At 48.0% G+C, this 17609-nt stretch overlaps 1 protein-coding gene across 1 annotated transcript in view; it reads right to left on the bottom strand.

Annotated features, from left to right (window-relative positions):
- The window catches only part of CARMIL1 (capping protein regulator and myosin 1 linker 1), a 144680-nt gene that overhangs the window by 2922 nt on the left and 124149 nt on the right, over positions 1-17609 (bottom strand). Inside the window, exons 34-36 of the mRNA XM_082234939.1 lie at positions 16899-16971; positions 12780-13013; positions 11996-12136 (exon numbers count right to left, since the gene is read on the bottom strand). Of these exons, the coding sequence (XP_082091065.1) occupies positions 11996-12136; positions 12780-13013; positions 16899-16971 (448 nt within the window). The remainder of the gene's footprint in view (positions 1-11995; positions 12137-12779; positions 13014-16898; positions 16972-17609) is intronic.

The following is a 17609-nucleotide window of genomic DNA, read 5'->3' as shown; positions in this document are numbered from 1 at the left end:
TTGCTCTGCTCACTGGGGCTCCCTTTTGGGAGTCCTCTGACTCACTGCTTAGGCTTGGAGATCTCGGGTCGTCATCATCACTCATTCTCCCTTCGGCTTCCTCCCCCTCGCTCTCTGTTTCCACCCTTCTCTGCGTCTCTGCTTCTGAACCCCTGACATCCATCCCCCCCTCGAAGCCCCCCCTTCCCCCCTCCCCGCTGTCAGGTGTGGGTGCTGGGCGCTCCATCATCATGGGAGGGAATGCTGGATACAGGTCGCTCCCCGTGGGTGGCCGCCAACTGAAGACCTCCGAGTCTTCCCCCTCGCGGTCTTCGACGTTGACTTGTTGCTCTTCCATCTCTGTACCGCCGTGCTCGAACCCGAGGTCCTCCCCGAACACGTCCATGTCAGTCTCTGCGTCGGTCGCTCGACCTGGCATCTCCAGCCACTTCCTGCGCCATCGCTCCTCTGGTCGATCGTCCCACCAATACGAGTTGCCTGATGCCAAACCTGCCGGTGAACCTTCTGGGGAACGGGTGCTCCGTGCGGGTTCCCCTTCTGAGTCGAATCCATGGAACGTGCTGGAAGAAAGTGTGGGTGTGAACAACCAGTCGTCGAAGAAGCTCGCTGGCATGGGTTTGTGTGGGAAGAGGGCATGAAACTCGTCCTTGAGCAGGGGTTCCTCCAAAGCGTAGTCTGGTACCCAGCTATTGGCGCTGGCCCGGGTGCCCTCTCTGGCTAAGAGGTATTCGACTCCCTCTTCCCCCCATCTGGAGTCCAAAATCTCCGTGACCTCGTTGATGTGGTCCTGGTGCTTCACCTCCCGCGTCTCCGTCCGTTCCCGGAGCGGACTTGGCGCCGTCCCTGGCTCCTGGAACCTGTGAGGTGCCTTGTAGGGAGTGAGCACCGACCTGTGGAACACCGGATGCATTCTGGAACCCTCCGGCAGCGCCAGTCGGAAGGCTACCGGGTTGATCTGCGCTTCGACTTGGTACGGACCGATCTGCTTGTGCCCCAACTTCTTCTTGGCAAGCGACCTGGTCGGCACTGCGTGGGCTGCCAACCAGACCCAGTCTCCCACTTGGATCACTTCGCCAACCCGCCTGTGCTTGTCAGCTTGCACCTTGTAGGCGTGCTTAGCTAGCTCCAGCTGCCGTCTGAGTTGATCGTGGACCGCCTGCAGCTCTGACGCGAACGCGTCCGCCGTCTGTGGTTCTCCTTCCCCCACTCTCTCCAGTCCCGGGAAGGTTCTGGGATTCCTCCCATTGTTGGCAAAGAACGGCGTCACTCCTGTGGACACGTGCTTCGTGTTGTTGTAAGCGAACTCGGCTAGCGGCAGGTAATCCACCCACGTCGCAGGCTGTTGATTGGCATAGCATCTCAGGTACTGCTGCATGATGGCATTGACCCTCTCTGCTTGCCCGTTGGTCTGCGGGTGTCTTGCTGATGCCAGATTGACCTTGACATTTAGAAAACCCATCAGCTTCTGCCAGAAAGACGAGATGAACTGGCGTCCGCGGTCGGACAGGATAGACCGTGGCAGGCCATGCACTTTGAACACGTGATCTATGAACAGTTTGGCGGTTTGTTCCGCCGTGGCCACCTTCGCACACGGAATGAAATGTGCCATCTTGGTGAACAAGTCCACCACCACTAGCACAGCTGTCTTGCCTCTCGAGTTGGGTAAATCCGTCACAAAGTCCAGGGCCACCCTCTCCCACGGTTCAAACGGTGTTTGCAGCGGTTCTAACAGTCCCGCCGGTGGTCTGTGTACCGGCTTGGCCCTCTGGCAGGTGTCGCACCTCGCGACGTAGTCCGCGACCTCTCCTCTCAGCCTGGGCCACCAGAAGTCTCTCGCGACTAATTCCATCGTTTTCTCTGTGCCAAAGTGACCGGCCGTGGGTGCGTCGTGCAACTGTTGCAGTACCTTGGCGCGAAGGTCGTCTCCTGGTACATAGACAGCCCCTTTGCGTAGGAGCAAGCCGTCCCGCACCTGGAACTCGTCCGTGGTAGCCGTGCCTCTGAGCAGTTCCGCCATCTTGTCTTGCGCGAATGAGTCGTCCCGCAATGCACGTCGCACCGCATCCAGGTCTACTGTAGCTGAGGCACACGCCCACGCCGTTGGTGCGAAGATGTGCATGGCCGCCGCTGGCGTCACCTCTTCTAGGTATTGCGGTTTTCGGGACAGTGCATCCGCCATGATGTTGGTGTCGCCTGGGACGTACTCTATTCGGAAATTGAAGTCAGCAAAGAACTCCGCCCAACGTATCTGCCTCTGGTTCAGGAACTGAGCCGTGCGCCAGTGCTCCAGATTCTTGTGGTCCGTGCAGACCTGCACCGTGTGCTTGGCGCCGATTAGGAAGTGCCTCCACGCCTTGAAAGCTGCATGAATGGCCAGCAACTCCCTGTCCCAGATGGTGTAGTTCTGCTCCGACTTGCTGAGCTTTCTGGAGTAGAACGCTCCCGGCCGCCACACCCCCTGCGGGTCTCGCTGCAGCAGGACAGCTCCCACGGCTCTGTCTGACGCGTCTGTCTCTACCCTCAACGGTTTACTGGGGTCGATATGCAGCAGTTGCTTCTCCGATGCGAAGAGATGCTTGAGCGCTTGAAAGGACTGTTCCGCCTGCTCCGTCCAGATGAATTTCTTTTTTTTGGAGCTGAGCGTGTCCGTAATTGCTGCCGTCTGCATCGCGAACCCCTTGATAAACTTGCGATAGAAGTTGGCGAAGCCGACAAACCGCTGGACCTCCTTCCGGTTGCGCGGGCTTTTCCAATCCAATACCGCACGAACCTTGGTGCTGTCCATGGCTATCCCCTTGTCCGACAACTTGTATCCCAGGAAATCCACCTCCGTCGTGTCGAACTGGCACTTCTCCAGCTTGGCGTACAGTCTATGTTGTTGCAACCTGCTGAGCACCTCCCTCACGTCTCGGTCGTGAGCTTGCTGCGAGTCAGAGAAAATCAGGATGTCGTCCAGGAAGCAGACGCATGTCTTGTAGAGGAGTCCCTCCAACACGTGATGCATAAAAGCTTGAAAACAGTGAGAGCCATTTTGTAATCCAAAGGGCATAACTCTGTATTCGTAGGTGCCCAGCGGTGTGAACATGGCCGTCTTCCACTCATCGCCCTCCCGCATGCGGATGAGATTGTACGCCCCTCGCAGGTCCAACTTGGTGAACACGCGTCCCTTGCGCACCGTCGCGAGGAGGTCGTCAATCCTGGGCATGGGGTAATCAGACGGTTTGGTCATCTGGTTCAAAAGGCGGTAGTCCACAACTAGTCTTTTTTGGGGCGTGTCTTTCTTTTTCACGAAGAAAACGGGACTGCCCCCCACTGCCTTGGACTCTCTGATGAAGCCACGCTCCAGATTATGCTCGATGAACTGTTTGAGTTCCTGCATTTCATCTTCAGACATGGAGTATAGCCGCCCCTTCGGCAGCGTCGCCCCCGGTAGGAGGTCAATCTTGCAGTCATATGGCCGGTGAGGGGGTAGCTTGTCCGCCTCCTTCTCGCAGAAGACCTCCAAAAAGCTCGCGTATTTGTGGGGGACCGCTTGCAACGTTCCCAACTGCAGTTGTGATTCCTCCTCCTCTCCCTCCCGTCGGGGCAGGATGCAGTGTTCTGCGCAATAAGAGGAGCCGAAGATCAGTTGTCTCTGGTACCAAGCCAGTGTCGGACTGTGCCTGTCCAGCCAACTCATGCCCAACACAATGGGCGTGTCCGACAGTTGGGTGACATTAAAACTGATGACTTCCCTGTGGTTGCCAAGGCGCATCACCATCGGTGGCGTCTGCTTCACCACCTGCCCCCCTAGCAACTCTCTGCCATCCACTGTGACGACTTGCAGGGGCAGAGTGGCAGGCAATAGCTGTATAGCGTGCTGCTCCACAAAGCTCTGCGCTATAAAGTCTGCGTTGCTTCCAGAATCCACAGAAAGCGGCACTTCGATAGTGACGCCGTCGGGTAGCTGGAGAGATGCTGTGAGCTGCACTACTGGTTTGGGTGGGAGGGGATCCGTGGGTTGCAAGATTGCTGGGGACTGCTTCACAGATGCGTCTGGCTGGGCCCCAGTGCCTCCGTCTCCAGCCAGACATCGTCGTTTCCCTGCTGTGGTTCTCCTTGCTGCGTTGCTGCAGTCACCATTGCTGAGGCTGCAGTGTGCTTGTGGAGCCTCCGGGGACACTCCTTCGCCAAATGGCCTGGATCCTCGCAGATGTAACACTTCCTGTTCCCTCTAGGAGGCTTCGCTTTCACTGCTGCCGGTGCTAGGGCTCTGGCTGCTGACTGAGCCCTTGCACCTCCAACCTCCATCGGTTCCCCTCCCCCTCCTGGCGGAGGTGTGGATTGCGCACGCGCTGCTTCCCTCGGAACGAAAGAGAAACTTCTCGCTGCTTCGCGCCCTCCACGTCCTTCATCTCTGCACCATGGACGTTCTTCCAGCCTCACCCCCACAGTCAGCGCCCTTTGGACCACCTCCTGCGTGCTTCGGGGCCTCTCCCCCCTTGCAATTTCATCCTTAACCGCTGAACTTAGACCCTCCCAGAAGAGGTCTCTGACAGGGGGCGAATCCCGATCCCATTCTAAAGCACTGACCAGCGCAAAAAATCGGGCGTGATACTGCCGGACGCTCGCCCTCCCTTGTTTTAGTCCATGAATCTCCCGTCTGGCAAGATCCACATCAATAGTAGACAAAAAACACGCATCCATCGCTTTGATAAAGGCATCTGCATTCTGAAGCGCCGGATCTTTATCCCTCCACAAATTGCGCAGCCAGGCTTTGGCATCCCCATGCAAATGGGACAATATGAACCCCACCTTCTCTTCCTCATCTCTAAAGTCTTTTGCCAGCAGTTGCAGTGCGCACATTACGTCTGCTCTAAAATTAGGGTACTGTTGCAAAGTCCCATCGAAGTGAGCCACAAGCCCTCCTGCTCTCCGTGCCAATCCCACGCCCTCCGGTCTGGGTCCCGGTTGCCCTTGCTTAACAAGCATTTCAAACCTGGCGTGTAGGTCTCTGTAGGCGGCTGTAGTCTCCTCCTCCCGTTTCTTGGAAGCCAATACCTCTGAGGACAACTGGGTCACTGCCTCTTGCAGCGCGGAGATCCTCTGTTCTTCCGTCATCTTGCTAACCTTTGTGAGCTCGCTTACAGACACCCCTCTTCCTCCCCTAGCGGCTTCTGCTCCCGCTGCGAGGTTTCAGGTTTCTGAAGCTTTGAAGAGACGGGTCTTACTGTCAGAGCTGCTACCAGGTCCCAGCTCACATAGGACCACGCCACACAGCGTCCACTTTAAAAGAGTCTTTATTGAGTTACAGGTTTCATTTCCGAACTGCAGCGTGCAGCTCTACACCTTCTGCTCTAGGTCGGCGAAGACCCGTCTGAGTCCCCGCCTCTTGCACACCAGCTTAATACCCTAGCCTTGCTCCACCTCCTTCGCCTCTCCCTACGTCTCTGGGTCCTTCTGCCCCCCTGGGCCTCCTCCCTTCTACTCTCCTCTGACGCTGACCCCCCTGATCCTTCTGCCTCCTTGCGGCGGGCTTTAGGACCTGGCTCACTCTCCGGGCTGCTTACTGCTCCAGCTTCCGCTGCATTTGAACTTGGCGCGCGCGCCCAACTCTCTACTTTCCTCTTAACCGTTGCCTCGCTCTCTGAGGAGGGCGTGACCACCCCTGACTCGTGCCCTCCCTCCTGCTGACAGCCTCCGGAACCCGATGCCTGGCTACCTTCCTCCCTGCTGCTCTCAGTCTTGAGCGTGGGTCCCGACTTCCAGCTGCTGCCGCCCTCAGTTATGAGCGTGGGTCCCGACTTCCAGCTGCTGCTCTCTGAATCTCCTCTGTTCCCTTCCTCCTGGGGTGTCCCCCCGGATCCCCCCCTTGCTCTGCTCACTGGGGCTCCCTTTTGGGAGTCCTCTGACTCACTGCTTAGGCTTGGAGATCTCGGGTCGTCATCATCACTCATTCTCCCTTCGGCTTCCTCCCCCTCGCTCTCTGTTTCCACCCTTCTCTGCGTCTCTGCTTCTGAACCCCTGACAACTAAAAATCAGATTTAAAGGTTTGATTGCTGAGCTGCAAAACATGGTAATTTGGTGATATAAGGCCCATTTATTTCAGCACTGATTAGGTAAAAGATCGAACTTTTTTGCTGCAGTGCTTTTGTTCAACACAGCATTTAAAAACATGCAGGGATGAGAAGTACTTCCTAACATACAAAAATGAATAATGTTGTTGGAAAAGAAATATTTTTACGTCAGATATATATATATTTGCTATTCATTAAGACTGCTACCCTGTGAGGAACATGTAACTGTCTCCAAAATTGATACTGCACATTAGAGTTCATTTTCAGAAACTAACTTTCTCAGGAAGAAGTCTGAGGAACTGAGGCACATAGTGGTGACAATGGCCAAATTAAAAACTGAAACATCACTAGGTCTAGATGCCATCCACAGAAGAGTTCTTAAGGAATTCAAATGTGAATTTGCAGATCTTCTAACAAAAACATCACATGCCCTTCAGATCAGCTCTTATACCCGAGGACTGGAAGGTGGCCAGGAGAACAACAGTTTTATGAAGGGAACTAAAGGGGAGCTGGTGGGAGGTTTAAATGCAGAATTACCATGCATACAGAAGAACAAGTCTTGCTAAAGCAGAACCAGCAGAGCTTCTACAAGAGTAGGTCCTGTCTCACTAACCTATTAGAGATCTCTGAGAGTGTCAATGAGCACACAGAGGAGATCCAGTTGACACTGCGTACTTTGAAAATGCTTTCATAAAGTACCTCACCAAAGACTCCTGAGTAAGTTAATCAGTCATGGAATAAGAGGAAACATCCTCTTGTGGATCAGTAGGTGGTTAAGGAACAAGAAGCAGAGTGTGGGAATAAATGGACAATTTCCCCAAGGTACAGTTCCTAGAACAGTAATTCCAGTTAGCTCTTTTCTAGATTCGCTACAAAGCTGTAGTTCTGAGGAGCTGTCCAAGCTGAGCTGGGCTGTCCTGATGGCTCTTAAATCAGGAACTAGATTGGAATCAGGGCATCATTAAGGCAGGATTAAAAGGAGCATGATTCTGAACACCAGTTGGCTAGGAATCACAAATGGGGAGGGTGCTGCTGTGCTCAGGCATTGATTAGTCACGGTGGGAACACGATGCTGGTCTGGATGAGCAGAAGTCATCTTTGGCACTGATCTATACGGAAGTGCCCATGATAGCTGTTTTTATTGCAATACTATGTTTTCAGTCTGTATACCTTTGTATGTGAGAGCACAGTTTATAAATAAATATTTAAATAAATGCCTCTGGCCCTAAGACATTCCTACGTCTAGCATGTGGCAAACCTTTAGCATGTTTACACATACTGTTATTTTTCGCTCTATAGGACGCACTTTTCCCCCTCCAAAAATGAAGGGGAAATGTGTGTGCGTCCTATGGGGCAAATGCAGGCTTTTGCTGAAGCTTGGAGCACCGACCCCTCTCTCTCTCCAGGCTTCAGGAAGCTATCCATAAGCCTGGGAAGCCCGCAGGAGTTCCCGCAGAGCTCCCTAGGCTGCGGATAGCAGCCTGCTGCCCGGAGCGCGGGGCGCACTGAAGCAGAGCGCCCCACGCTTCGGGCAGATATCCGCAGCCTAGGGAGCCCTGCGGGAGTTCCCGCGGCTAGGGGCGGGGAATAATTTTTTTTTCTTTATTCCCCCCCAAAAAAAACTAGGTGCGTCCTATGGGCCGGTGCGTCCTATAGTGCGAAAAATATGGTGAATATATCCTACTATGCTCAGTGGGGCTTACTTCTAGGTAATAGGATTCCAGCCACAGATTTTGAGAATCTAACCACTTAATAAGGTTTTACAAATATATATACACACACATATAAAACATATATATACACACACACACATATATATACACATATATGGAATTAAATATTAAAGCACTTAGTCTGCTTTATACAGAGGAGAGTTACCAGAATTGCTGTGCTGTTCCTTCAGCATAAACCTGAGAAAGGAAAGCACTGAACAAAAATGCCTATTAAGTTGACTAAAGGTTTCAGGAGGGATGTATTGTAACTGACACTAATGAACTTCAAGCTCAACTTGTAAATACCGTATTTAATTTTCTAAGTACAGCTCTTCAAAGAGACAGGTGCTTAATCACTAGGCGTAATCAAACCGCTGAGCAGTTCATAGAATCATAGAATCATAGAATCATAGAATCATAGAGTTGGAAGAGACCACAAGGGCCATCGAGTCCAACCCCCTGCCAAGCAGGAAACACCATCAGAGCACTCCTGACATATGGTTGTCAAGCCTCTGCTTAAAGACCTCCAAAGTAGGAGACTCCACCACACTCCTTGGCAGCAAATTCCACTGTCGAACAGCTCTTACTGTCAGGAAGTTCTTCCTAATGTTTAGGTGGAATCTTCTTTCTTGTAGTTTGGATCCATTGCTCCGTGTCCGCTTCTCCGGAGCAGCAGAAAACAACCTTTCTCCCTCCTCTATGTGACATCCTTTTATATATTTGAACATGGCTATCATATCACCCCTTAACCTCCTCTTCTCCAGGCTAAACATGCCCAGCTCCCTTAGCCGTTCCTCATAAGGCATCGTTTCCAGGCCTTTACAGTTACACTGTTTACATTTGGAGTTGAGCATGGAGAATTGAGAGTGCTGTTGATTCTTGAGAATGTGACCAAATGTTAAGCCAATGGACTGGTTGGCATGTCATACTAAGCCAAACCATGGCTTAGGGCAGGTATCAGGGCTCCTGGTGAGGAGATTGTGGCCTCTTTGTTCTTCCCTTGTTGTTTTGCTGAGCTAAGCAGCAGCTTGACTTAGTGCAGCGATGGAGAAATGGATCTAGCTGGCCAGCTAAACCAATAAGCAGAAGTTTGGACTACATGCTAAGTCAAGCCATGGCTTAGCTCAGTGTTGTGCAGCAGCAAAAGAAGGGGGAGAGCAAAGGGACAGCTATCTCCTCCCCAGGAGTCTACACACTCATGTGTTCGCGCTTACAGTGGTACCTTGGGTTAAGAACTGAATTCGTTCTGGAGGTCCATTCTTAACCTGAAACTGTTCTTAACCTGAGATAACACTTTAGCTAATTGGGCGTCCTGCTGTCGCTGCACGATTTCTGTTCTCATCCTGAGGTAAAGTTCTTAACCCGAGGTACTATTTCTGGGTTAGCGGAGTCTGTAACCTGAAGCATATGTAACCTGAAGCATCTGTAACCCGAGGTACCACTGTAGTGTGACATGCAAACGAGCCCAATGTTTCGTACTGAACCAGCCTTCACTGCAGAAGCAAGAACCTCTCATAAGGACATTCCTTTTCTAGAGATACGCTACTGGGTCAGAAATGAATTGGATTAATATTACACTTGGAGATTTCTACAGCAGGCAACACCTGATGCCAAACTGCATAGGACAAAGACCTATGTACTACTACCTGAACCCATATAAAGGATGTGACTGTTGTGTCCGTTGCAGAGTTGCAAACATTTCCTGCCCCTTTAATCTGCAGCCCCCGCAAGGCACATGTATCACTCACTGCAGTAAATGACCGTGGCAAATTATTTCAGATTTTGAAGCCTGATTAGCTCAATCAGCAGCATTCTTAGCCTCATTTGTTTATACAGTGGTACCTCGCAAGACGAATGCCTCGCAAGACGAAAAATGCGCAAGACGAAAGAGTTTTCTGTTTTTTGAGTCGTTCCGCAAGACGAATTTCCCTATGGGCTTGTTTCGCAAGACGAAATGTCTTGTGAGTTCTTGCGAGTTTGTTTCCTTTTTCTTAAAGCCACTAAGCCGTTAATAGCCGCTAAGCCGCTAAGCCGCTAATAGCCGTGCTTCGCAAGACGAAAAAACCGCAAGACGAAGAGACTCGCGGAACGGATTAATTTCGTCTTGCGAGGCACCACTGCATTATACAATTTAGCAGCCCTAATAATGAAAATGTCATGCTTTACATATCCTGATATTTTGCATGCTTAGTAACACAACAATACACAAAAGAGAGAGAGAAAATAAGATGGCATTATTTCATCATTTTTGCCAAGCAAATCATGTCAATGATTTACTGGTAAAGGAACCAATTAACTGAGTGTCTTGGTCCACTTACATTTGTTTTGAACTGTTTTCAATGCTGCTTTTTAAAAATCTGAGGGTGTTACGGTGAAGAGTGGGGAATAAATAAAATGAATAATAATAAAGTTACGGGGGCAAGCGTGAAATGGGAGCCAGACATAACACAGAAGTATAGGTTGCACAAACAGAACTGTAACTTAAAAAAGGGGAGCAGGAGGATATAGCTTTTAACCAGTCCTAACATATACCAAGAGGTAACAATAGCAATACACCTAAAATGTTCTAAACGTACACTTCATACTTGCCAGGGAGCTGGGATGGACTGCAGGTTTCTATAGGGGCTGAACATGTGGTCAAAATTCATGGGAGGAGTGTTTTCAGTTACCCCACCCCTTGCTTTTGGAAACCTTATAAAATGCTTCTAAGCAGCTGCTGCTGCTGCAGGAGACGGCCTATGAGCAACATCATAGGAGGTGTGTTTCTAGAACAAAGGCGAAACCTTGGAGCTCCCTTGTTATTTTTGCTATTGGATGCTGCACCTTGTTTCAGTAATCTTGTTACATTTATAGTATTGAAATGTAGGGTTTTTTATGTTCTTATATTTGCTATTGTTTTGCTACGTTATTTTGGAGTTGTTTTGCAGTGTTTGTTTGAAATGCCCTCCTGTTTTCTTTGTTGTACGCTGCTTTGAGCATGGTTGTGGTGGTGTGTGTGTAAACGGGATACAAATAAAATGAATGAATGAATGAAAAATCCAGTTTTGCCTCTTTGTAATGTGTGAAATGTCTGTGAGCATCACCATACCTCCCTTACTCAGCAGATGGAGCACTGTAGAGCTTTTTTAATGAAAGAACTTATGAAGAGTCTGCTAGAACAGGTGAATGGACCATCAAGTCACCTCCCTCTTCTCACAATGGCCAACCAGAAGCAAGACCTAAGTGCAATCTGTATTGAGATTCGACTTCTGCCAGCCAATGACAGGAGTTCTCTGGGTCAAAGCAGATGGTACACAGAAGGATTCTTTGTATCTAATGCGCAGGTTTTTAGAAATGCGAATACTGCACCAGCTTAGGGAGTGGGAGTGATATTTATCGGGATAACAACAGATGAGGAGGGGCAATTTAACCTTGCCCTTGCATGCTGAGGTCTTGAGGAAAATCCTTCCCCACAAATTGGTATTTGCACTGGGAGGAAATCTGCATTTGATGCCCAGGGAAAAAATCAGCTTCAGAGGCAGCATTTTCTGCAGGGCTGCAGCAGGATTAAATTCAGTCTTCATGCCTCCTGCTGTCACAGTAACTACCAGCCCCTCTGGAGAATGCTAGCTGAATTGTTTTGAAAACCCTGCATGTTAAATGTAAAGATGCATTTAACATTAGCCTCCTGCCTAGCTTGGCCCTATGACCGAGAAAGAAATGATGGAGGCTGCAGATAACACAAAAGATAATGGGAGATATAATTAGCACCATGGGCTAGAATGGAAACAACCCCTGCAGAAGGGCGAGGCGTGTGCGTGCATGCAATTAGAACAGATAATATAGGTAAATTAACACATTATTATGACCAGACATTAAGGTCATATTCAGAATCGGGAACTTTGCAAACTGACTTCCAATAGCTGAGGACACGAACAATTATACCATGGGCAGTCAAACTAAGGCCCGGGGGCTGGATCTGGCCCAATCGCCTTCTAAATCAGAATTGCGGATGGTCCAGGAATCAGTGTGTTTTTACATGAGTAGAATGTGCCCTTTTATTTAAAATGCATCTCTGGGTTATTTGTGGGGCATAGGAATTCGTGCATTCCCCCCCCAAAAAATATAGTCTGGCCCCCCACAAGGTCTGAGGGACAGTGGACCGGCCCCCTGCTGAAAAAGTTTGCTGACTCCTGAATATTATACAAAAGGGGGGGGGGGGCTGGAGAAATATACTAGCATTCTCACCTTCGTGTGAAAGAGATCTGACAGCTGGTTTGGGGCTGCTCTGTCCATCTTTTTCTTTATCAGAAGGAACCCTCTTCAGAATGGGGGGAAGAAGAGCAGTTTTAGGGGAACCTGGACCAGATGGAGACTCTGGGATATCTTCTGTGGAAACACAGTGTGCACACAGAAAAATTCAGTCACCAGCTGCACAGCATCTAGGAAATTCGTTCACATAAACCCTCACACAACCAACCAACCAACCCACCCAAATGTACTGATTTAGTTTTTGAAAGCATGATAGAGGAGGAACAGCCTCAAAGCTAAGAGTCTCCTCTCCAAAGTGGGTAAGCTGGAAGAAATGAAAGTGCTGAAGGGCTACGTGGCAATAAAGCACAATAGAAGGGCCTAAGAAGTTGTTTAAATATGTTCCAACAAAGCCTCAAAAAAGTTTTAAAAATCTGTATTTCAATATTCAGAAATGTGGGGAAACAATTTGCCTAATCAGACACAAGAAGAATGTAGTAATCTTTGAGACCTTTAGGGCAGTACTATAATGCAAAGGCTACAAATTAGTACCTCAGTGTTTAGGGGAATATCTCATTCTCTCTTATAATTTACCATTGCAATCCCATTTCTAGCATTTAAAAGATTAGTCAGGATTAGCAGAGAACAATTGAAAAACGCTGCCAAACAAAATAATAACCATTATCTTATCTTCTGAATTTTCTCTTCGGTATTTAACTATTGATTTTTCCACACATAAGCCATTGTGCTAATGCTAGCATAGTGTACAGAGGCTTCTCACCAGTCCGAGAGGCAGATCGTGGCTTCTGAGGAACTGTTGGCCGTCCTGCTAGGCTGGGCTTTACTGCTTGGAGTGGAGGCTTTGGGCTGGTAGGTGTGCTGGAAGAACTTCGTGTCCTGGCCCCAACTTCTGTCTTTGGTTCAGCCTTTGTGATTTTCTCTGATGAGGTTACAACAGAGTCACCTTTACTCAGGGCAAACCGGTTCTCCGGAGAAGACTGGTGGAGCTTGGTAACTGAAACAAAAGGACCCAGCGAACATTGAGACCAGGGGTGCAGCATATTAAAAAGTTTCTAGCCTCTAGTAGGTGCAGAGAAAAACACAGAGGGATGTGTGTGGACTGAAAGTTACTCAGGAAAAATAAAAGCTGCTACTTTCCCCAAGTGTCCTCTTTTCTGACCAATGTGAATATAGTCATTGACAAGCAATATCAGTGAGGCATCCAATAGATTTTCCATCTCTGTGGGAGCTTTAGAAGGAGAATGTGCTCAGATTCCTGGAATAGTTTGGGCTGATATATCACTACTCTGACTTTAGAAACTGGCTTGATTCTCCTGGTCATTAGCACTTTAAGCAAGAGTTATGGTACATGATTGGCTCCTCAATGGGGCCAAGGTTGATGACTGTGACACATGAGGGAATGAGTGGGATAATCTGATATAGTCAGTTTCCATGGAGGAACACCTGAGCATTAGACACAAGCCTGATGATATGGAGAGTGGGTGAGTGCAGAATACTCACTCCTTTACTGTCAGAAAATACCACCACCAACCTATTATTCTCTGAGGTCTGGCAACAGCTGTGTGCTTCAACAGAAAGCTTTATGAGGCAGAGAGAAACTGGGCTGAGGCTTAGAAAGCCCCCAAATATCTCAATGGACCTTGGGCAGATCTACTCTCGTCATTTATAACATTAAAAAGGTGTTGTGAAAATGTGACCAACAGAGCAGCGAACCACCGGCAATGGAAAACTGCCATTAAGCTTTCTAGAGTGTTATATTGAATAGCGTTCAGAAGAACAATGTAGATCCAGCCCTTATGTCAGTGAAAGTCTGAAAATCGCTGAGGAGCTGCCCTGAAGACTGGTGTCCAGACAGGTCAACAGAGAAAGAGCCAAAATCCCTCAGTAAAGTCAAGGGATCTTGATTCACCCACCATTCAACCTAGGATGGCTAATTACATAAACATCTTGAAGGTTGTTTTGGGGTGGATGTATTTCACAGTTCTATAAAATACAATGGCCTGTGAATTACCATCCTGGAATTCCTCAATCACGTACTGAATTCTAAGGAACATAAAGATACTTAAGTCTGCCTGGGTGATGCTTTCTTTTTTTATTCTCAAATATATATACCGTAGATTCCGGCATATTAGGCAACTTGGCGTATAAGACGACCCCCCCAGCTGCTGCAGTGGCGACAGCTTCGGCAGCCTCCAAAGCAACAGCGGGTGGCAGTCTCCACACTGGGAGGAAGCTGCCCGGTGCCCACTGCTGCCTCGGAGGTAGTACCCGGCGTATAAGATGACCCCCCGACTTTTAAACCTCTTTTCCAGGGTTAAAAAGACATTTTATACATCAGAATCTACGGTAGCTTATATATGCTAGGCTTATATACACACACACATGTATAACATGTAGGTTTTTTGTGTCAAATGGAGAAAGCAGTTTTTCTACTTACTGAACATAATGCTATCCTACTGAAGCTACTTGGCCAGTCAACTAATGCAGAACATTATAACCCAAACTCATAACTTGGCCCAGCTACCTGCTATTTTACTTCTAAATTCAGAGCTAGGTGATTCAGGATGCAGGCCACTTTCCAAGACATTCTTCTAGCTTACATAGATGTTTTTGTACTTTGACTTGTACATGTGTGCATGCATTCTGTGGCTAAAAGTGTATTATCTATGCGAACAAGATGTTCTTCCAATTTTTAATTCACATTTTTGGGAGAGTGTTTGAGAAATACTGGTATATGTTCAAACATTCTTGTAAGATAGATCTGTGAGAACTAAATGTTCTCTATCCCAGAATTATTTAAATATATGGACCACATTTTCCCACCAGTAACATCTTTCTTTCCAATATATATTCTGTTGCCTTCAAAACCCTCTCCCCATATCCATCAGCTAAGCTCGTTTCAAAGAGAAGGCTTATGTGGTCAAAACCAAAAAGGATCTTAGCACATGCACATTGTATATATAGGGAGCAAAGCAAATGTTTGTGCAGCTGTTTATGTGTCATTTAGACACCATTTTCTCCCTGGAAGCATGAAACAGAACTTCCCTACCGCCTGAGCATTGCACAAATCAGCTCTGGAGGAATCCTTAGAACAGATTTTATGGTCACACACAGAGGTGACAAGCCACGTTAGTTCCACTGCGCAGCTTAAACTCCTTGCATTAGCAAAGGTGGAACTTTTGGCCCTTCAGATGTTGCCGAACTACAACTCCCATCAACCCCAGCAAGCATAGCTATTGACCATGATGGCGACTGCAGTTCAACAACATCTGGAGGGTCAAAGAATCTCTGCACCCACACTAGCAAAACTGTTTCTAGGTGGTCCAACTTTCCATACCAAGTCGGCCACAAGAGTACTTCAACATGGAACCCCCCAGGCCACACACTGCCTTGCTGTGTGTGGGGCGTTCAAAATTTGATACACCCTAGCCTTTGTGCTGCCTTTCCAAAGCTGGGTAAGTGAGGTGCTGGCTTTGGGAAGAAGGAGTGAGGGCTCTGGCAGGGTCCCAAAGCTCTCCGATCTCCTCCCCAAAGCTGGGAAAGCACTAACTAGGCTTGGGAAGGAGGTGGGAGGACACTAGGACCCTGTCAGACCCCTGATAGCTCCTTCTCAAAGCCCAGTGTCTTCCTTACCCAGCTTTAGGAAGGCGATGCGAGCTAGGGTAGTGGTGTGTCAAATGGGGCCACATGTTGGACCAACCTGTTTTAGCTGGATACAGCCCAATCTGTCAGGGATCATATAGTAGGTATACCAGCCACAGCCAAAAACAAACAAGACCACCTCTTCTCTTTATGCTAAATGCTTTCCCCAATTTCCCCTCTTCTTGACACAGATAAGAAGTTCACTAGGGCCACACTTTGCCCAGCTGTGCTTCGCACAGATGGAGTTGTTTGCATTTAATAAAAAGAGAAAATACACAGTTAGGATGTTTCAGGAGTTAAGAGAAGACGAGAAGCCAAAGTAGCAGTGACAGTGGCTACATTTTACATATTGGTTAAAGTCAGGCAGCCATTTTATATCCTTGAAGTTCCTTAAAGGAGTTACATACATTTTGTGAGGAACCATGGAAAAATGCCTTTTTTCACCCACAGACAAATGAACATTATTTCTGGCACTAATAGGTTCTATTCTACTTCTTAGCAGGTGTCTTCCACTCTAAAATTCCTTAAAAACTGAAATGTGTTTCTTCCGTCTCCATCTGCATTCATAAGGCAGATCTATAAAGGCTGGAGGGCAAATCCACAGCACACTCTTAGAACCACTTTCTTCTGTGTTCTGTGTTCCCATTCCCACTGCTGACTGGAACTTGATTTCCAGGCCTGGCATAGAGGATGCTACTAGTTAATTACTCCCTGTTGGAAGCGTTCTAGGTTAGCTTCCCCACAGTGTAGTGAATGAAAATGAAGCAAACTGCTAAGCAACTGACACCAGCTACACGTAAGACAGATCAGAATTCTGCCCTACAGAGGGAGTCAAGGAATATAGCAAAGTAGGTCAGCTTTCACAAATATACACAACATGTCTCTACTATGTAAAAATTGGACAGGATATGAGTAATATAATTGCACTTTTTTTTAAAAAAAGCAAGATTTCAAAAGGGGGTTGTGTCAAGGAGGCCAGATGTAAAAGAGGGCAGTTGTGCAGAGAATTTGAGCAGGTGTAGTTTGCACGGCAAGGTGTGGATATGAGGGAAATGGAAACTAATTTCCATGGTATTGTGCAGATAAGGCTCGGTCTGCATGGCTGTAATCACTCTAACAATCAAGTACATTCACAAAAACTATATTACTTTTAATCATTCATTTGTACTAACTGATCAGCAACAGCAAGCTTGTGGACACTAGTTAATGAAGTAGCATTTTACTAATAGCAACGCACCTGTAGCACCTCCATCCAGCCGTTCTGAATTCACTGAGAGATCTGTTGAGTCTCTTGAATCATTCCCTAGTTTCTTTAAAACAGAAAGAAAGAAAAGTGTGATAAGGAATCCTTGAAAATTAGCAGAATTCTCTGAACTTGGTTGATAGACCACCATTTTCCAAGGCTCTGGACTATGATTACTAGCATCATCAACATCCCCATCATCATTAAATCAATCATTATTCATATTCTTATTTCAATTATATCCTGTTGTTCTTTTTGCAAAGGACTCCAGGGGAACAAACATGAAATTAAAACATCTCTCTGTCCATTTTATGTTGGGCAGCCTTTGAAGAATGTTTGAAAACTCCAATTGGTACAAAACAGGACAACCAGACTGCTAACAAGGACCGGTCAAAGAGAATATATTTCGGTGGTATAAAAATACCTATAGTGGCTGCCAGTATGTTTCTGGGCTAAAAGTGGTGAGATGAGTGCCTTAGCCTTTGAAGCCCTGAATGGCTTGGGGCCCAGGAATCTTAAGGACCACCAGGGGGAAAATTCATTCGAATGGTGGAGCTCCCTTCCTAGACATGTGCACCTGGTACCTACTCAACAATCTTTTTTGGGTCCCTGGTAAACTCCATCCTGTTCACCTCTGCCTTTGGTGGCCTTTATTAAGGCCTGAGATCCTTGTAGCTGCCCTTTGCTGGTCTATCAGCTGTGTTT

The sequence above is a fragment of the Podarcis vaucheri genome (assembly GCF_965113315.1).
Source record: "Podarcis vaucheri genome assembly, chromosome: 8".
In the NCBI taxonomy this organism is placed as follows: Eukaryota; Metazoa; Chordata; class Lepidosauria; order Squamata; family Lacertidae; genus Podarcis; species Podarcis vaucheri.
The sequence above is the reverse complement of the archived record's forward strand: the minus strand, read 5'-3'. Positions and strand labels throughout refer to the sequence as shown.